Source organism: Salvelinus alpinus, chromosome 11 (genome assembly GCF_045679555.1).
Source record: "Salvelinus alpinus chromosome 11, SLU_Salpinus.1, whole genome shotgun sequence".
NCBI classification, from domain to species: domain Eukaryota; kingdom Metazoa; phylum Chordata; class Actinopteri; order Salmoniformes; family Salmonidae; genus Salvelinus; species Salvelinus alpinus.
The window spans coordinates 34,836,293-34,857,498 of NC_092096.1; the positions used below are offsets into that span (position 1 = coordinate 34,836,293).

The 21,206-nt window shown below is 43.5% G+C and overlaps 2 protein-coding genes across 6 annotated transcripts in view; one reads left to right on the forward strand and one right to left on the reverse strand.

The window, feature by feature from the left end:
• The window catches only part of LOC139534052 (cyclin-dependent kinase 17), a 45,799-nt gene extending 39,647 nt beyond the window's left edge, over positions 1-6,152 (forward strand). For 3 of the 4 annotated variants that reach the window (XM_071332715.1, XM_071332714.1, XM_071332716.1), the window contains 12 exons: positions 1,356-1,481; positions 1,714-1,770; positions 1,885-1,999; positions 2,207-2,301; positions 2,461-2,523; positions 2,618-2,862; positions 3,217-3,314; positions 3,528-3,633; positions 3,838-3,880; positions 4,068-4,158; positions 4,261-4,338; positions 4,527-6,152. In XM_071332715.1, coding sequence (XP_071188816.1) covers positions 1,356-1,481; positions 1,714-1,770; positions 1,885-1,999; positions 2,207-2,301; positions 2,461-2,523; positions 2,618-2,862; positions 3,217-3,314; positions 3,528-3,633; positions 3,838-3,880; positions 4,068-4,158; positions 4,261-4,338; positions 4,527-4,564 — 1,155 coding nt within the window. In that variant the 3' untranslated portion in view covers positions 4,565-6,152. The remainder of the gene's footprint in view (positions 1-1,355; positions 1,482-1,713; positions 1,771-1,884; positions 2,000-2,206; positions 2,302-2,460; positions 2,524-2,617; positions 2,863-3,216; positions 3,315-3,527; positions 3,634-3,837; positions 3,881-4,067; positions 4,159-4,260; positions 4,339-4,526) is intronic. The other variant, XM_071332717.1, reaches the window with a different exon arrangement.
• Positions 6,140-15,215, reverse strand: LOC139534053 (ETS domain-containing protein Elk-3-like). 2 transcript variants are annotated; one of them, XM_071332718.1, is made up of 5 exons: positions 14,977-15,215; positions 12,155-12,363; positions 9,168-9,941; positions 8,072-8,194; positions 6,140-7,050 (listed from the first exon to the last, which is right to left on the reverse strand). In XM_071332718.1, the coding sequence occupies exons 2-5, from the start codon at positions 12,359-12,361 to the stop codon at positions 6,982-6,984; spliced, it is 1,173 nt and encodes a 390-aa protein (XP_071188819.1). In that variant the 5' UTR covers positions 12,362-12,363; positions 14,977-15,215; the 3' UTR covers positions 6,140-6,981. The 2 variants fall into 2 exon arrangements, with proteins under 2 accessions (XP_071188819.1, XP_071188820.1); XM_071332719.1 differs by lacking the exon at positions 14,977-15,215 and adding an exon at positions 10,339-10,418 and having other exon boundaries at positions 12,155-12,291.
• Positions 15,216-21,206: the final 5,991 nt, after the last annotated feature.

The following is a 21,206-nucleotide window of genomic DNA, read 5'->3' on the forward strand; positions in this document are numbered from 1 at the left end:
TCCAATAACATAAACAGTGACAGACCTGCCCAGCAGCTCCGACTTTGTTTACATAAGACAATGCATCGCGCATTTTTTTACTTGAAAAATACTGCACCAAACACATTGGTTGTATGTAAAATTGCCTAACTAAAACATCCACGGCAACAACTTTAATTCTATTTAATTACAGATTTCTTGAGTTATCTTGGATTCAATCTGGGGATTTTGAGGACGTGAAATTCTGAGTCTAGTGTCTCATGAAAGACAAACACCTCCAATACTGAAATCCGGTTTTTCTTATAAGCAACAGAAAAACACACGTACCAATCGGCGTATGTTCAGTCACTCTTTAAGGCTGGGGATGTTTTTCCTTTCGTCTCCGTGACTCTTTTTTTCTGTGTGTGTAAGCTGTGTTCTTTTTGCTATTTTCTATGTGAGTGAATGCTGTGAAGTGTGACCTTAGTTCCTGGTGTCCCATGGACTAGAACTATTCTATGGATAATAGATTTAGTGCTTGTCTCACTGGTTCTGTTTACGGAGTTCCTATAGAATCACTGGTAGGAACGCTGTTTCCTCAGCCTGGTAACATTCTGCCACCTGGTGGTCAGTCTGGAGAAATGTAAGCAGTACTTTACCTATATATCAGTATTATGTTATTGCACGCACGCGCACACAGGGATTGACCTATTTCTCCTTGATGCCAAGTGTTTATCATATTAGTCTGAGCAGAGACACGAGGCACTTGATCTTTAGATGGGAATCATCAGACATCTGAATAATCTCTCTCTCTCACACACGCGTCATCTCGGTTACTACATCTAACCAGATTCACACAAACGCACTCATGTGGGTACATATCATTCTGCCCAATTGTTCCCTTTGAAGCGGAGTGTTGATGGGGTTAGTAAGCTGTAACACTACACTGATTCATATCACTATCTATAGAGAGAACATGATGCTCTCTTTTCATCTACTTCTATGGGTGAGAGATGGCAGGCGGTATGCAAGTGTGTTACGTGATATCCATGGGGGGTGGGGGTGTGTGTGTCAATAGTGTGTGAAGATGCTTGTTTGCTTATCTATGTTGTTTTTTTGCTTTCTCTTCTTCAATAACGATTGTTTTCATGTATGGATCATTTTTCTAGAAGCGCCTCTATTCTTCTCTCTCTCTTTCTGGGGTGAGTGGGAGGAGAGGAGAGAGTCATTTCTAGGACAAAGTGTGTGGGTGTAATCATGGAGATGGCTACACGTCTCACACAGACAGACGCCGTATTCGATAGGACTCATGATATATGTGATGTGTATGTTACGTCTCTAACCCGTGTGTGTGTGTGTGTGTGTGTGTGTGTGTGTGTGTGTGTGTGTGTGTGTAGGACCTGAACAAGCGTCTGTCTCTGCCTGCTGACATCCGTATCCCTGACGGTTACCTGGAAAAGCTGCAGCTGAGCAGCCCTACCTTCGACCAGCCCCTCAGCCGACTCTCACGCAGGGCCTCCCTGGTACGTGTGTGTGTGTGTGAGAGAGCGATTGAAGGAATATAACATTATTGCCCGACAGCGTTCAGGTACCGCCCTTCTTTCTGGTTGTCTCCATGGCAACAGGCATGAGGTTGAATTAGACTGTCTGTATGTAATCCTGTGCAGTGAATGAAGGTATCCTGTACAAACGTCATTCAACACAGAAAAAAAGACAAACAACATGGAAGATGATCTCTTTATTTCTGTTTTTCAGTCGGAGATTGGTTTTGGGAAGCTGGAGACCTACATCAAACTGGACAAACTGGGAGAGGTCAGAGAACACACACAAACACTCCTATAAACTCCGAAAACATGTTTTTCACAAGAGGTTCCTGAAAGTGATTTAGTTTTGACTCCGGTCATAACCAGTTAGTTTTTTCTATAGGGGACCTATGCTACAGTGTTTAAGGGGCGCAGTAAGCTGACTGACAACCTGGTGGCGCTAAAGGAGATCAGGCTGGAGCACGAAGAGGGAGCACCCTGCACCGCCATCAGAGAAGGTGAGTCTATACCTCTCTGCCTTTCCTCCTCTCTATCACTTTATCCCCCCTTCTCTTCCTCTCCCTCATCCTCCCATTACTGATTTCAATGCCACATTGTCTTTTGTTTTTTTCTCGCTCTTCGCTCTTTCTCATTCACTATTATTCCTCCTCTTTGTCAATATATTACCCCTTCTCTCCCTCATCCCGCTCTTTCCCTCTCTCTAGTCTCGTTACTGAAGGACCTGAAACATGCCAACATCGTGACCTTACATGACATCGTCCACACAGACAAGAGCCTGACGCTGGTCTTCGAGTACCTGGTGAGAATCACTTACTACCTGACTCTGTTCACACTGCATGCTGGTCATTGTAGTCAAAAATCTGCCCTAATTATCTGAGGAGTTTCTAGTCCTAAGTAGGCTGTTGTACATGTACTTCCTGTCTTGTCTGACTGACTGCTGACCTCACTTCCGGTGCAGGATAAAGACCTGAAGCAGTACATGGACGACTGTGGGAACATCATGAGCATGCACAACGTCAAGGTGAGTATGACTCACTGTACTGTACTGTAAGTCACTTTAAATAAAAGCCCTTGCATAATAGTGGTTAACACTGCATGTGTTTGTGCGGTTCTAGATCTTCTTGTTCCAGATTTTGCGGGGGTTGGCGTACTGCCACAAGCGGAAGGTTCTCCACAGAGACCTAAAGCCCCAGAACCTGCTCATCAATGAGAGAGGGGAACTCAAACTGGCTGACTTTGGTCTGGCGCGGGCTAAGTCTGTCCCCACTAAAACGTACTCCAACGAGGTGGTGACTCTGTGGTACCGGCCACCTGACGTCCTGCTAGGCTCCTCCGAGTACTCCACACAGATTGACATGTGGTAAGAACACTACATCCTAACAACCTACGCCAAGGGTAAACAAATCCTACCCTGGAGGTCCGGAGTACTGCTGGTTTTCTCTTCTACCTGATCATTAATTGCACCCACCTGGTGTCCCAGGTCTAAATCAGTCCCTTATTCGAGGGGAAGAATAAAATAAATAAAAAAAACGATGGAACTGGCTTCGAGGTCCAGATTTAAGGCCCTTACACCCTAGGAACTACAACCACTTCATTCAATGAATTTTCCACACATAAACTTTGAGTAAGAGCTATACATCCTAACACCTTCATCCTACTCCATAGCCTCTATTTTTGATGTGTGTGTGTGATTTTTTTCTCTCTCTGTGTGTAGGGGTGTGGGGTGTATATTTTATGAGATGGCTGCAGGTCGGCCCCTGTTTCCTGGCTCCACCGTAGAGGACGAGCTCCACCTCATATTCAGACTGCTGGGTGAGGACAGAGTACAGCCTGATTTGGATGTTACAGCCTAACTGACCTAGCGCCACCTAGTGTCTGCTACATGGACGATCACACACCCACAGAACTCTCTAAATAAGGAGGAGAGTCCTCAGACATGCTGCTGCTGATGGGGACATTATTTGAGCGTTAACTAAACGTTGATAGAGCGTTATCTAAAGACTGTCCTCTCTCTTATTTCTTCAGGCACGCCATCAGAGGACAGCTGGCCAGGGATCTCTGGCGTCGACGAGTTCAAATCCTACAACTTCCCCAAATACAAACCTCAGCCCTTCATCAACCATGCACCCAGGTAGCGTGTGTGCGCGCGCACGCGTCCATGAGTGTGTTTGAGAGCGCACGTTTCTGTGTGGGTGTGTGAATGCGTTTAGTCAGTGCAGGAGGCAGGAAATCCTGTGGAACTTTGGTGAAGCAACTGTTCACTTCCTTCCTCTGAAGTTCCCATCAGTCATCACCGACTGACAGTAAACCCTGTGATTCTCGATCTCCTTTTCAGGCTGGACACAGAAGGCATTGAACTGGTGTTGTCGTTTCTGAAAGTGAGTTTCTCTGTCTACATTTTCCACACACTGTGTAACCTACGCAGTTATACTCTGAATCACTGGCATGCAGTACTGATAAAATAGCAACAGGGGGCACAGTAGACACTTCTGCCTTACTGATTCTGTTTTGTTGTTGCTTTACTGTCAGTGTAGTGTGTTAACTGTTGGTCTCCCTCCTCTCCAGTACGAGTCCAAGGAGAGGACCTCAGCAGATGAAGCTATGAAGCAGGCCTACTTCAAGAGCCTGGGGGCACGGGTCCACACACTGCACGAGAGTGAGTCTCTAAACCTGGGGATGGTCTAGTCCTCTGAATGGCCTGGAGATAGTCACACATAATTACAAATCTCTCTCTGCTCTCCATCTCTCTCTCGCTCAGGTGTATCAATATTCACTCTGAAGGATATCCAACTGCAGAGAGACCCTGGCTATCGAAACTCCTCAAACCTAGAGTCAGGTGTGTATAAAACAAACACACACACACACACACACACACACACACACACACACACACACACACACACACACACACACACACACACACACACCTCACCTGGAGCTTTATAACTGTTATGACATACATGGAACACTCCTTCTCTCTCTCTCTCTCTCTCTCTCTCTCTTTTATCCACTCCATCTCTCCAGGCAACAGCAAGAACAGAAGACAGAGCATGCTCTTCTAGACTTTCTGCTCCTGGGTGGAGCTCTTTCCTGTTGCTATAGTAACGGACTCTCGCTTGATATGAGACTGAATGGGACAGAGCCCCCTCCTCCCTCCCTCCTCCCTCTCGCATGAGCCCCCCCCACCCCCATAGAGTGAGTGAGTCTGGAGTTGATTGGGGAGGGAGAGATGAACTACGTTTATTTATTTTAAGATATGGAAGGGGGTGGGGGGGGGTATATTTTGCTGCTATACTACTACTGTCTGTATTTAACACGCAGTTTGTGTATATGATGATGTGAACTCAGACACCATGCACAACCGACAAGTCGCTAAGGTTACTATTGTTATTGTAAATGATGAATTATGGTTATTATGATTCCACTGATGATCTCGATGTTGTTTATCATAGCTGTTAACTTTGCTGTTTTGCATGTCATGGTGTTCAGAGACTGAATGCCTTTTTAGCATTTTTCTTTCCTCAAGTACTTTCTCAAGCTTCCTCTGATGGTGGTGTTTAACTGAAATGAGACCATACCAGTCCAAACTGGGAGAGAGGGACTGGACTGGGAGTGTCTGGTCCGCAACTGGAAATCTGTCCTCTGAACCGAAGCAATTCCCAGCCTCCCTCTCCTATCTCCTTGACCTAGAACATTTCAGGGGCCAGACGGTGCTTTAGGAAGGAGTCAAAATGGGGTTGAGATGGGGTCCAGTCATTGGAAGAGCACAACGACCCTCAGAGCCTCTTAGCCAACGAATGGGACCACAGCAGAAGGTGGAGTTTGACTCCCCAGGACATTTCTGGTCACCCTCTCCGGTTGTCATGGCAACAGGGAAGCGATGATTAAGGAGGAGAGAAACACAGGAGCGTCGCAGGAAGTGATGTGACCTCCCACAGGAACTCATCAGTCCCCACCCCTCCTCCGTTTCCCCTAGATGGTCTTGACCCCCCCAGGATGGTCTTGACTTAAGTTCTTGTATGCAAGATATACATTTTCTCTTCTTGCCTTTTGGAGGTCTACAATACTGGTTGTTTTTGTGCGTCATCAATAACCTGTAAGCAGTTTCTAGTTTTTTGAATGGCTCTCTTCTCTGTAGCTGGCCATGGGAGTGGGGTTGTACCATGATTTCAGGGCACTACTAGGATGACTGGTGTTTTAAAATGGCTGACTTGATTTGACAGTATTATTAAGAGATTTTTGTTTTCTATGTTTGACCTTTGGTCTTTGACCTCTCCTTGTGAATACAGTGTCAGTGTGGCATGTCAAGGGGCAGAAGCTTCGCCTCTCAAAGGAGAAAAAAATATTTGTTTCAGTCTGCATTGGACCTCAAGTTTCTTTTTTCCAGCGTTTGTACACATTTCAAATTGAAATTTTAAATAGACTTAACAAGCCGCTGTGTGTGTTTTCAGCTGACAGTGATGTATATTAATATTGTAATACTGTACTTTTTCAAGTTTAAAAATGATCTGAGCTTACCTAGGGTGTGTGTGTGCCAGACATATGGAACTCCTGCTGTGGTGTAAACTCAACCTCTCTGGAACACTGACAGTTGTCCTGTAATTATTTATTTCTCATAACCATCACAGTAAAATTAGTCTGTTTGATAAATACACTTGTCCTTGTCTTTATTGTGGTTTTCTTGAATAGCATTCAATGCTTCATGGTTATTTAAAACCGTGTGTAAGACATTTTTACTTGACTCTCGGACCGCAAAAAAATAGCAAATCATTGAGAATACATTTGTATCAATTCCTTTATAAAAACAAATAACCAAAAGCTGTTCAATATTGAACTGGAATTTCGTCTATAAAAAAAAAAAACGTTTTAAAGCTTGAAAATAAAACATTTACATAAGTCTTACATTTGAGAAGGCACAGCCGGTACAAGGTAATAATGCATATAAAGTGTAATACAATACAAAACCATAGAAAAACACTTAACCAGAACAATACAACCAGGTTCACAGCCTCAAATGAACATATCAACCACTATACAATGATACAAACATTTATAACCACGCCCTGTCTCTTTTATAAAGCGTTATAACCATACGCCAGGCATTTGATAAAGGGCTGACAAGGTACAATGCATGGGACAGCATTCTGGCATTGTGAAGTGGATAAATATGGGATAGAAAATGTTTTCAAGATGGATGAGATCCAAACTAAACACAAGAAAGTTTACAAACTAAGATAAAGAAAATGTATCTTCAAGTCAATGATATTGACGCAGTTAAAGGCTGATCCAGTAGGTTTGCAGCAGTGTCCTGATTTTTGCTGGCTTAACCTACATTTGGCCTCGAGTCCTGCTGTGTCGGGGTCCAGGATTTGAAAATGCGTGGACTGGGCATATTTGTTCTGGTCGGGCCTGATTTAAGCCTGTTTTGGTCCAGTTGGTAGTAGAGTCCAGTAGGGTATGGTACTGTCCTCCAGGAGGATCAGGACATATGTGGGCTGTGGGATAGCAGTAGGGGGGAGGAGATGGGCCCATTCAGGAGGGTGGGGAACTACAGACAGGCAGAGAGACAGACAGATGGACAAAGGACAAGACTGCTGAGATCCACTGTCAGATAGCAAATACCACACATTAATAATAATAATGCCCCCCATATTATACTGAGGTAAAGTACATTAATCTATATCCCTATTCTAGTGTTATACATGTGTACTACTACTACAAATGATAACTTTATTTTGAAAGAACTCCAGCCCAAACTCTGGGTAACTCTGGAGACGCTGACTGGGTTTAAGAATTCCCTAAAATGGTGGCCGAGGTATTTTAACGCCCATCCCTCCTGACGATGGGAGGAGAGGCACTTCCTGTTGTGAGAGGGCTGATGGGAGTGGGTGGGGCTCCTGATCACCCCCCCCCCCCCCCTCCCGAGCAGGAAGCAGCCCCCCCACTCCTGGTCTACACCAGAAAGGAAACATCTGTAGCTTATTTTGAAACCCATGCACACAGTGAATCACACACATACACACACTTAAGTATAATCACAGCGAACCGCTCACACACACAGAACTAAATAGCGGCAGTGTCATGTGACTGTTGTTGAGAAAATGAGGCTGTTTGGGGGAAATCTTCTGTCTTAGCAAAGGTTGCAAAATTCAGGGAACTTTCAAAATAAAATCTGGTTTTCCAGAAGTCCTGGATGGAGGATTGCAGATTTACTGCTTATTCCCTCCTGGTTCCGGGACCCTCCAACTGGGATTTCGGGAAACAAGGGATTTTATTGAACGTTCCCGGAATTTTGCAACCCTAGTTGTAGCTCAAACTTCTAACTCAGACTGTCAGAATTCACTATCCCTCCTTTGTCTACCAGTTAGAGTGGAGCCCTTTCCCTCTCAGTACGAACAAGCATATAAATACTATACTGTCCTCCCCCTTTCTGTCACCCATCCCACAACTTTCCCCTCTGTCCCTCCCTCTCTCAACTCCCTTCCATCAGTCTTCACTCCAGGTGGTGTCACTCTTTCTTTCCTTTCTCCTCTCTCTATTCTCTTTTAGAGTGTGTGTGTGTGTCTTACCTGGAACAGGGGTCCATGGCCCTGCAGGCGAGCGGGGCTCAGGGGTCCTACGGGACTCAGGCTGCTCCAGAAATGGATACTGGACAGCAGGGGACTGGGGGTGAGGATGAGACCTGAGGGAGTCTAAAGGGGGAGAACAAAGAGTTTATGGAGAACGTGAGAGAGATTTCAATTTGTTCAATGTTCTGTTGGTGTTTTTCTTGGTGATCTGTAAAATGAGCTAGCTGAGTATGAACACAACACAGAGATGTAATTTCTCCCTGTGGTTATTCAGTCCTGCTGTGCTGCCACTGTTTGTTTTAGTAAAACACCGGAACCAGGAGGGGAGAGAGAGCTTCATACCCTGCTTTGGGGGGACAGGGGGGGTAGAGTGAGTTCAAGGCTGACTTTGGGAACTCTCTTGAGGTCACAGAACTTGGAAAACTAGGTTCCAGCTGAGAAGTTACATATGACATCAATTTCTCTCCATCTTGCCTCCCTATTGCTCTCTCTTCCTGACTTAATATATCTGCTTATAGGGGGGGGGGGGGTTATGTGGGTAAGGAATGATGTATGCTATTTTAATGTGTTGTTTTGTAGTGGCCCAATAAATAGGAGTTTTAGGTAGAGAGTATATATCTCTCTATCCGTGGTATTACAACAGCCCTTACCTCACGCCGGCGATTCAAGAGCTTTAGAAACATATGGCTTCACTTACAGACCTCCCTACCCTCCCTTCTCTCCTTCTCCCCTCCCTTCTTTTCACTCTCTCTTCAGCTTACCTCTCTCCCTCCCTCTCTCCACGTTACTAGTCTCGCTCCCCACCCACTCCCTCTTTTCCGCTTACCTCTTTCACTCGTTCCCTCATTTCCTCTCTCCGTCTCTCCTCAATAACTCTTTCTTACCTCCCTCCCTCTACTCTCCTCTCCCTACCCTGCCTGTTTCAGGGTAAGGACAGACAGTTCCAGAGAGACTCAGGGATAAGTCATGTATTTCCCCCAAATGTCATTACACACATAAATCAGCACGCGCACACAGAGGGTGAGGGTGGAGCGAGTGAATGCGTTTGTGTTCAGGGCTAACCTGGGAAAAGATTGTGAGTGAGGGTGGTACTGACCTGTGCAGTGAAGAAGGCTGGTGTTAGGGACCCTGAGGGCAGTGCAGGACTGTTGAGGGCGATAGAGCCAATGTCATTGGCTGTCAGGAGCAGGGAGGGTGCGGATATCTCCAGGCCTTTAGGCTTCCTGGTTTTTGGCGGGACGCTATTGGCTAAGCCCCTCTTCTCTGGTGTGGGTGTGGCCTGGCCACGATCTCTGTGACCAGATGATAGGTTAAGGGGTTGAGCGCTCTGCTCTAATTCGTCAGTCTCAGGGGCGGGGCTCCGTGCCCTCCAGAGTGTGTGTGTGGGGCTGTGTGATGGGGAGGAGGAGCAGGACGAGGAGTGGGCTAGCCTTGGGGAAGGTTTGGATGAATAGTAGCCCTCATTGGAGGAAGGGAGCGGGGATGACGGCAGAGACACCACCGGCAGTGCAACGCCCTTATGGCTGCGGTTCTGAACAAAGCGAATCACCGTGCCACTGTCGTCATGGTGATCATGTCGAGGCTCCACCTTGATTGGCCGGAGTAAATCAGGGGGGCGGAGGAGGTCCTGGGGATGCTGGAGGGAGCTGACGGTAAAGGAGGAGTAGAGGCCTGAGTGGAGGTACTCGTTCCTCCCTGGGGGGCCACCCCTCACCCCCTCCTCATCCCCCTCTCCCTCTGACAGGGCCCCACCAGCCTCATCACACACCCGCACCCCCATCTCCACCGCCGCGGGGTCCATCTTCAGGATCTCGGGGAAGGACACAAATTTGTACACAAACTTCTGGCCAATCACCTTCTTGATGATGTTCTGGAAGAGGAAGAGGGAAGGAGGAGTTTAAGCATCATATATTATACAGTAATAACAGTGTAATGTTAACATGCATGCCGTGATGTTATATGGTGGTTTGACCTGTAGAATTGGTACAGACATGTTCATGCTGAGTAGAGATATTTGGTATTTATTAGGATCCCCATTAGCCGCTGCAAATGCATCAGCTACTCTTCCTGGGGTCCACAAGACATAATACATAGTACAGAACATTATCAGTATATACACACAATATCTAGGTCTAAAACATAATACAAATCACAATAAAATATATATCTATATAAAATGGCTGTGTCTTGTCACAGTCCCCTTTGTGCAGGTGTTATTTATATGTTTTTATTTTTTTTTAAATGTGTTTATTGCTAGTTTGAGTTACCTGTGGTGGCAGAGAGTTCCATCTAGTCATGGCTCTATTTAATACTGTGCGTTTCCCAGCCTCTGTTCTGGACCTGGGGACTGTGAAGAGACCTCTGGTTGCATGTCTTGTTGTACTGAACTGTCTGCTTGAACAGACAGTTCAGTACCTTCAACATATCAATACCTCGCATAACGACCAATAGTGACGCAGTCAATCTCTCCTCAACTTTCCATCAGTGTACATCCAAGTGTGAATACATGCTGCCTTGACCAACTGCAATTGACCTATGTCCTTCTTTGCCGCTCATGACCACACAGCTGGGCAGTAGTCCAGTTGCGACAAAACTAGGGCCTGTAGGACACGTCTGGTCGACTGAGAAGGCAGAGCAACGCCCTATCATGGACAGACCTCTTCCCATTTTAGCAACCATTGAGTCTATATGTTTTGACCATGACAGCTTGCTATCTAGGGTTACACAGAGCAGTTTAGTCCCTTCAACTTGCTCAATAGCCACATTACGCAATAAAATAACTAAATGAGGTTGAGCAAGTGATTTGTCCCAAGAAATTATGCTTTTCGTTTTTGAGATATTTAGCAACAGCCTATTGCTAGTTACCCTTTCTAAAACTGACTGGAGCTCAATGTTAAGTGTTTCAGTTATTTATTTGACTGTTGTAGCCGACGTGTATGCTGTTGAATCGTCAGCGTACATAGACACACAGGCTTTAGTCAAGGTCAGTGGAAGGTAATTTGTAAAAATAGAAAACAATAATGGCCTTAGCTGGTTGCCCTGTGGTATACCACACTCAACTGAATTTGCATGAGAGAGGCTTCCATTAACAAAAACCCTCTGTTCTATTAGATAGGTAACTCTCAATCCATAATAAGGCAGAGGATGCAAATAACACCTATGTTTTTTCAGCAATAGGTTATGATCAATGGTATTAAAAGCTGCACTGAAGTCTATCAAAACAGCTCCCCCAATCTTCTTCCTATCAATTACTTTCAGCCAACCATCAGTCATTTGTGTCAATGCCAAGCATGTTGAGTGTCCATCAGTATAAGCATGCTGAAAGTCTGTTGTTAATTGGTTTTCTGTAAATTAACTTTATATTTGATCAAATGTTTTTCCAAATGTTTGCTAAGCACTTGTAACAAGCTGATTGGTCGGCTGTTTGAACCATTAAAGGGTGCTCTGCTATTCTTGGGTAGCGGAATGACCTTTGCCCCCCCTCAATGTCTGAGGGCACACAGTCTTCTAGGCTTAAATTGAAGATGTGGCAAACGAGTCACAATGTATTCCGCTACCAACCTCAGCAATTTACCATCCAGGTTGTCTCTACCGGTTGGTTTGTCCTTATTTATAGATAGCAACCATTTTTCACCCTTCCATACCCACTTTGTGGAACTCAAAACTACAGTTCTTGTCTTTCATTATTTGGCCCATTATGCATGAATAGGAAGACTCAGCATTTGGTGTTTGCATGTCATACCTAAGTTTGCTAATCTTGTCAACAACAACAAATATTAAAAGTGGTTGGCAATATCAAAGGGTTTTGTGATGAACAAGCTATCTGCCTTAATGAAAGATGAAGCCGAGTTTGCTTTTTTGCATCACATTTCATTAAAGTACTCCTGAGCTTTTTACTATCATTCTTTATACAATTTATCTTAGTTCCATAGTATAGTTTCTTCATTTTGTTTAGTTACATGATTTCTCAACTCACTGTATGTGTGTGAAGGGTTTATACAATGTTGGTGTACCTTGTCGTCCGTACCAGCAGGCGTGTGTTTGGTGTTTGTGTAGTGCCAACGTAATCTATGGGAGTTGTACCTTGTCATAGTAGTAACGCAGGGCGCGGCTCAGCTTGTCATAGTTCATGTTGGTCTTGTTCTTCCTCAGGCCCCACAGCTTGGCCACCTCTTCTGACTTGAGCAGTTTAAACTCCCCGTCGTTAGACGTCCAGCAGATCAGGTGCTTGTGGCTCTGGTCCAATAACAGCTGCAGCAGGAACTGCCACAACGTGATGGCACTCTCCATGACTGGAGAGAGAGGGAGAAAGAGAGAGAGGCCATCATCGTCAGTTGTACTCCAAGTACAACAAGTACAAAAGCCTCCGCCATGTTCCGCCCCGAACCTAGAAGGCGTTTCCTGCACCATAAAAATCCTACCCATAAAGACAGAAAACACACCAACAACACATTTAGATCATCACTACAGCAGACACTGGAGTCACAGTATTATGCTACTCCTGGCATCATGTGCCAGATCCGGTGCCAACCAATGTACTGCCTATAAACATATGTATGCCTATGGGGCCAAGTGCCAGCCAGCGACATCATACATCTCATATTACAATATGTTGAAGTGGGGAATAAAAGCCATTACTGCATATGTAATGAGACACACCAGTGGCTGTGTAAAACTTTCACTCACTGGAGAGCTTGGCTGGCTGCCTAAATGATAAGAAGACGGGTCAACACAGCAGCTCTTTGTGAATGAGGGGCTGCCTGGCAGCTTTAGTACATCAGACAAGTCAGAGAAGCTTGTCCACTCAAACTCTATGCCACTCCACTAACACGCATGCACACTCGGTCACTTGCACTCACTCACTCATACGCTGTGCTTTGTGACTGTGTGCTTCTTAGTAGTAATTATGTTTCATTATAGGTCAAAATAAAGAGTTCAAGTGTGTGTGTGATTGTGTCAGAGATCAGGGACTTGGTGCTGCCAACTATGGCCAGATGGGTGGAGCTAAGGATGTTTCCGTGGTGACGAGAGGATGTGGTCAGTGCCCCTCTGCGAAGACAGGCCACAGCCCAACGACACTATTTACCTTGACTTCACTGTCCGTCTCTCTCACACTCCACACAGACAACTTTCTGTGTACCTCTCTCTCTCTCCATCTCCCTCTAACTCTCTCACACACCCATACACACACACACACACACATTCCCCTTGTCTGTTTGAAAAAACTGAACAGAGTATCCTGCTTTCCTTCCTCCTCCAGAGACCATCCAGGAGAGGAAAAAGGTGAATACCCACTCTGGCTCCGTTTCCTGAGGAGGTGTGTGTGTGTGTGTGTGTGTGTGTGTGTGTGTGTGTGTGTGTGTGTGTGTGTGATGGGAGACCATAAAGCTGTCTAAATGAGGACTTCCTCTCATTCTGCTACAGGGCGTCTTCCCAGGGAAAGACCAGTCCCAACTCAAAGGTAGGAATTCCTGTCACCGGGAACCATCGGAAACACAGGGACCTCACAGTTGGGACAAATGGACGGGTTTCCTCCTCGCCTCGCTCTGGTACGGCAACACACACCACCCATTTCCTATTCCACAACAACATATGGAGAATGCATTGCATACATGTATGTACTCTGGGTCTCCCCCAGGACATGCTGTGGCATGATGCATGATGGATTTAGTCTTTGATGTTCCATAGTGACAAGGGTTAACTAGCCAAGCTCAGAGACAAAACAGCAGGATCTGTTCATTTGGGGATATCCTTAGCAATAGTAAGGAAACATGCAACTCTGCATTGCCTGATAAACACTGGATTGGTGCAACTAAAAATACTGTTACCATAGATTTACATATGTTTTATTGCAGCATTGAATATGTCCTTGTTATTTATTTGTACTGTATGGGATGATAGGCCCACAGCAGTGTCTCTCCTCCTGGACAAGTAGGTACACACACACACACACACACACACACACACACACACTACTTGTAGCTTCTGGTAGGGATGATTTATTTTGTTGATGGGGAGTTTCTAGTATCTTATAACAGTGTTATGACACAGAGACATAAATCATACAGCTGGTCCTCTGGACAGGCTTCTCCAGTATCGAACAACGATACTACGCGCTCCTGTCGCTAGCACGTACTGCTCAACCACCAGTGATATCATAAAACATCATAGGCTATATAATGCCTCTGGTCGGTACCAAACGCCGCATATAGACGTTCTAAAGTCTCAAAAAAGTATGGGTTATCACGGGTGGACCGCCGGGCTCGGGTCTGTGCAGAATCATCGGTGTTGGAGAGCCTGGAACACTCAAACGGTTCTTTGTTAGCCCCATGACTCATTTTCAAGATGTTGTCTGCTGCCAGTTTCAATCCGGAAGCGCATGGCAATTAGTCTGTTGAGTCCAGACAAACCAGAAAGTCTACTATAGTTTTTAAAGGGCCATGAGCATTTTCACACCAACAGCTACTTTGAGTTGCCAAATGCATCACAATAAACAAGAAATTGCGCGAGAAAACCAGACTTGAGCACCGTGACAGACCCGAGCGATTTGAGTTTGACATCCAATGTGTGAATAACAGAGTAGCCCAATGTTAGCAAACATCAAAACGAAAATAAATGTAACTTTTTAATATCGTACTTTTATGAATAGAAGGAAACACCTACTTTTTACGCAAATGTATACATGTGTGCCAAGATAGCGTAACAAATCGGGGATATACTACCAGCATCTATCGACTATCGTCCCCTAAATTTCAAGTTCATTGTGATGACCGAGTTATATCATATTTCCAAACTATATTTTCTGGTACAGAGTTTACTTCTAAGTCATCATCACTCAAACTCAGTGACTATCCTGGTTTAATAAAGTGAATATGAATATCTTAGAGAAGCATGCCTCCACATACCCTGGTGTTAGACGTCTACTTTCCTTCCGTATATGTTTTTAAAGAGAATTCCGTATAATGCGCTGGTTTTCCATGCTGATGCCGTCTGGGCTGCGGCGCTTGAGACTGTAAGGGGATCCGGAGGTTTTTTTCTCCTTCTTCAGAGCAGGAAGTCGGAGCGCGCAGACATAGAGCCGGCTCACTTCCTCTTGCGCATTATTCCCCAGACTCTCGGCCGTCTGTGTAAACACGCTTTTCCTCCTCTCTGCGACCGCTTGCGCGCGCACACACAGTAATATTGTAATTCTGACTACTTGCGGGCCCAACTGACGTCACCTTCTTGGCAAGCACCTGGAGGCGTTTGTGTTCCTTCCTCCACACGCACATACAGTCTGAGTGCTCTCTCTCTCTGTGTGTGTGTGAAATCTCCTTGACATCTAATTATGGAAAGGCATTGGGCTAGTTGTTACATTCAATTAAAAAAAGTAGGCTATTCTTAAAATTCTCCATCAGCCGCACCACACACAGACAAACGTGTGTACACACTTTCATTCTCACAGGCTTCACTTGAGGTTAAAACGGGAGAAGAGGAGCTCTTTAATCCTTCCACATGTTTCAGTCCAAGATTCCATTCACAGCGCTTTTAAAGGCATTTTCCCAAAAAGTTCATGGTAAATGCTGGAGATGTCGGTTCAATCGGAAATTAACATTAAATGTCACGCGCACTATACCGTGGATCTTACACGGATAGGATTGAATCATGGCCTTAGTAGAATAGAGTGATGTGATTATGTTGGTGTGCATGAGTGTTGTTGTGTGTCAATGAGAAAATGCAATAAGTAGGCTTATGTGTGAACGTTTGTGTGTGTGTGTATCCACTTTTCTGGTTTGCTGCATGTGTTTCCTCTCACTGACAGGAAACTGTGCCTCACAAAACACATACAGTCACGTAGGTCAGTAGCCTACACATGGCCGGCGTTATGGGCGGGCCTTGGGGGCCTGGGCCCGCCCTACCGCCCTACCGTAGTATTTAAATATTAATAATTTATTTAACCGAGACGCGCCCCGACAGAAAGTTGCATCAATCTCAGATAAAGCATCCGAGCAAGCGAAACAGCGCCCCCATGTCATATTATTTCTGTCCAGACTGCATCAGAAACATGGGCTACATATATGCCTCCTGTCGACAATGCTTTGGTTGAAATTTGCATAAAGTAGAGGAGAAATGAACTTGTTCTACCGCTCCTCTAGTAGGGTTCTCGCTGCTCACCTTCCCACAATCCCCTGCACATTTCTCTGTCCTCGTTGAAAATGAATGGGGGCTGGACTTCTCCTGCCGAATTCGTTGCTGGCGAGCATCGCTCGGATGCTTTCTCTAGTGAGAGAGTATCAGCAGCGAGGAAGAGCCGAAGCCCGATGCATTTGCATGGTCATAATATGCAGACCTCAGCTTGTAGCCTGTCTTCCCTCCTTTGGGACGATGACTCCCATTGTTAGGGTGGAGACATGAGCATCTCAACATTATATACATATCTAGTTTCAGCCTCTTTTGAATTGGAAAGGAAAGTTGACGGATGCACAGTGCACTGTTTGGATTCTGGCTTCCACTAAAGTAAATGTATGTTTTGCCTAAATTATTTCATAACTGTCTAAATAAAATCATTAACAAAACTTCACCAGAGAGCATGACTTAGCCACAAAGTGATCATTAGCTTATTATTTTTTTAAATACCTGTGCGTATCCCTACGCCTATTTGGGAAGCCTGCAATTTGGGCAGCGCGCATGGCAGTAGGCATAGTTGATTGAGTTGCGGCTGTCAGTGAAAAGCATCTAAAATATGTGAGAAGATAATGTGTGTTGAGTATCATTTTAAATGTTGCAACAAGAAGAGGGGTGTGTTGTGAAGATATGGCATGTCTCTCTCCAGAATGCATGCACTCAGCTCTTCAGAGTGCGCTCAGTTGTCTCCTGCCAATTCTTGCGAATTCATTGTTTTATTGTGTGAATTGTTTGCCCTTCAATTGTTTATTTTTTATAAATTTTCCCGTTACATACAGTAGGTCGCCAGTAGACCTAGTACATGTACCATTAATCCCCCATGATTTAGTTACATGAATGTATATTAATGCATGTATTAATTACAGTCATCCAGGTCTGGTGTGGCAGAGCCCCACCTGTTTTGAGCCCCACATTTTTTGCACTCCACCCCCAAATCTATATTAGATTTTTTTGATTGCTTGTTTTGCATGTTTTTTTGGCATTAATACGAGTCACATATCAGTTTGCAAACAATGTAAAACAAAATATATATATATTATTGAGTTAATAGGGCCGCATACAAACATAGTCTCTTTTTTGTTTTCTTGAGTAAGGCAGCTCCAAAATGCAGGTGTTTCAGCCTAGCTCAGTGCTTTCTGTGGTGAAGGGGCAGAGGAAAATACGGAGCGTTGCGTCGTGATTGTCTCAGTGTTCTGTCACTCATGCGGACACTATGTTGCTGCCAAGTCTAAAGGAAGAGCTAGAAAATCCCAGCCACTTGTGTGCTGCCATAGAGTTACAATAGAAGTACCCATCCAAGAAGGCTCAAGGTCATTGGCCACAGATAAAATGACTCAAATCATGTTATATCTACAGTAGCTTTGATTGGTCAACATCATACTTTCAAAATCTTAGCTAGCAGTCATCATCATGAATCAAGTCAACAATATACTGGCAAATCATTTTTAGTCCATGTCATATGTAGAGAAATAATGAGGAGAAATTATATATAAAACGTATTGGTGCTCATCGGCCATTGAACATAAACATTACACAACAAGTTGGAAATCGCAAATTCAACAATGAGTTTGGAAGGAATCAGTGGCTAACTGCAAGCATTGCAAAGCAATCATTAGCCTGATATTCAGTGGAGTGGCTGTGTGGTCCCAAGTCTAAGATTAAGGGTCTCTTTTCCTAGTTAGTGCAATTCATGTATTGTTTAGTGTTGTGTTGTGTAGTTGCTTTGCTGGCATGCATCCCACTTTTTTTCCCCCACCAAGATTTACATGCTAAAATCACCACTGCATTTTTTCATTGTTTTTCGTTCGGGGTGCTGCATGTCGGCAATGAGCATGTGTCTGGTTTCTCGGTCCTGATCATGTTGAGAGGGCCCGCGCGCCTGAGCATGCATTGAAGTATGTAGGAAGGTGCCCATTTGGGATGTTTTATTTCTTATTGTCTTAACTCACCACATCCATCCCTAATAAGCTGAGCTTCTCAATATTTGTATTCTTTATCGCAACAGTTTTTTTTCTATCCATTGCGAATACTAATAGTTCTTCACATTATTTGAAAAAACTTTCCAACACTCCAGGCCTCGATAACCACCAAGCCTTGATCTGATGATCCCATATATCCAGTGGAAACGTCATATAAAACAGATGTCTGTCCCGATCGAGTTCACTGGCGCAGGAAACTGAGGGCCCAGAATAGGCTGATTGATACAACGTTGCAAGTTCGCTAGCGACAGCTTCGGCTGGACCCAGTTGGAGCCAGTTGATGATTTGATCAAATGTTTCACTTCACTAGCAATAGCTCAAGTCAAGACCGAGAGAAAGGGAGGCAGACAGGCGGAGTACATGAATGTGATTGAAAGAACCAGAATTTTCATCAGGATATTTGATTGTTTTTATTTTGTCAGCTTCAGGCCTATGTATTTTACTTAGATGACAATGGAAGTACAGGCCTACTGCTGCATTGGCATATAGGGTATGTTTGATTTCCATGCGCTCATTTATTTAGCCAATGGATCACAGTGTAGTGTAGCCTATCAATGTGTCTATATACCCTACATTACTCATCTCATATGTATATACTGTACTCTATACCATCTACTGCATCTTGCCTATGCCGTTCGGCCATCGCTCATTCATATATTTTTATGTACATATTCTTATTCATTCCTTTACACTTGCGTGTATAAGGTAGTTGTTGTGAAATTGTTAGGTTAGATTACTTGTTAGATATTACTGCATGGTCGGAACTAGAAGCACAAGCATTTCGCTACACTCGCATTAACATCTGCTAACCATGTGTATGTGACAAATACAATTTGATTTGATATGTCAGAGACTGGTGCTCTCGCCTTAGTTGATTTTGAACTTTTAGATATTTTTATTTCATATTTTTATGATTAACCACGTAACAATGATTTTGAGAAACGAAAACATTATTATTGAAATGAAACTGTTCCACGAAAATGCGCATATACAACTAATAATAACTGGCACCCAGATCGGTAGAAATTGTAGGATAAATTGTAGGGTACTAAGAGGTAACTATAGCCCTCCCTAAGAACAATGTCTAATTGCTGACACATAAAAGCAATGTTTGGAAAATGGGTATGAGGGTCATGCTTAGGCAAATTAACTATAAAGGGAAATAAATGGCTACAGTTTACACTTTCTTTAGGTATTTCATTAAATGTTTGTAGAAAAGGGGCGTTCTATAAAAGTACCAGCGTTACTGGCCCCTCCCCAGGGGTGCCAGTCACATTGGTAAAAGATTATGGCATAGGGTTTCAAACAAGTGTGTTAAAATCCATTTAATCCGTTTTATTTAGAAATTATTTAGTAAGTAATACTTAAAAGCTAAGTCTCGTTTTCTTATTTTAATTATTTAAATAAAATATGGAGGGGGGAAATGGTGTTGCACATGTCCAAATTAATATTCGCACTATGAGGAGATTTGATGTAAAGTCCCTCTTTAGCTCACCTGCACATTCATTTTCTTTGTTGTTCCTTTTCCATACAATCCATTATGTACAATTGTGCTAAATATTATTTGAATATTGCAAGATTTTAAATCCTAGCAGTCTTTAAAATTACATTCAGGATCAAAATGTTTTCAATAGCTGTTTTTAATCAATGAAAAAGATATTAATTGGAAAATTGGAAGTGAATATAACTAATAACATTAAATAATATTGGAATATAACATTTAATAACAACTCATAACTTAACTCATGAATTCAGTGTAACATTGATGTGGCAACTCTCTTATGCTCTGTTATTGCACAATTCTAATTTGTACATAGGTCACAAATAAAGCTATCCCCAGTAAAATTGGAGCACAACTCATGAGCCCACCTCCTGCACTGCTCACACCTAATCCAGTCCACACCTGTGACTGAAAACGGGGGAGATACTATATATGACATACAATACTGTGGAAAATAGCTAAAAGGCTATAAAGTAACATTAACTGTAAAGCAATCAGTCACTAGTGGAAACATTTACAACTGCAATTAAGTCACGTGTCTTATTTTATGTATTTTACCACTCCTAGCAGCTTATGCTAACTAGCTAGCTGGCTAGCATGTACTGCTAGTGAAGCTGCTAGCTAGCAAGTTAGCATAAACTAGCGCTAACCGGGCTAGTCATTGTCTAAATGACAGGTAGAAAGAAGCACATTCATAGAAGCCAGTTATGAATGTGCTTGGTGGGCGATGTTGCTCATCCAACATATTACTACTTTACTCTAAAATGATCTACATTTTTCTCTCTAAACACGTGGATTATTTATCTTAAGGCTTTCCTACTTGTATATTTAACAAATATATATATATATAGATCTAACTTCATTGGAATATATCTACAACTTTTTCCAAATGTAAAAACAATTGATCAATTTACCATAAAATATTTTGTTGACATATCTCCAAAAGTTGTGATGAAGTGTTGGGGAAATAATTACCCTAAACTTTCCCAAACTTGAAACTCAAGAGCTGCCTATGGCCGCCGGCCCTGAGTCTACACACACACTTTTAAAATAGAGGTTCTCTAAGAAAAATATGTGGATCTTCTCCACTTGCACCATGTGAGGCTGGAGAAAGAGTGTTTCGGGATATTTCTTGAATGTTGTAGCTTGATGTATTACCAGTAAATAATGCAGACAAAGTAGGTAAAGGATATAAGTAGAGGACAAGGATTAAAACTAAAATCAAACGTTAAACTCTGTCTCAACTCAATTTCTTGACTGGCTCTCTCTGGCATTTAAGCAAGCCTACACAAAAGTTGGAAGGATGTCAAAACTGCATTTTTATAGCTTATAGTAGCTTAGAAATCACTTCGGCAATACAAATCCATAAATTGGATCAACACCTATTATTGGCAACAACAAAAAATCAGTCAAAATTGGACACTTTTCCATTAATTACGATACAAAAATAGCAACTTCCTCTGTCTAGTATTGCACTTCCGGTGAAGGGAAC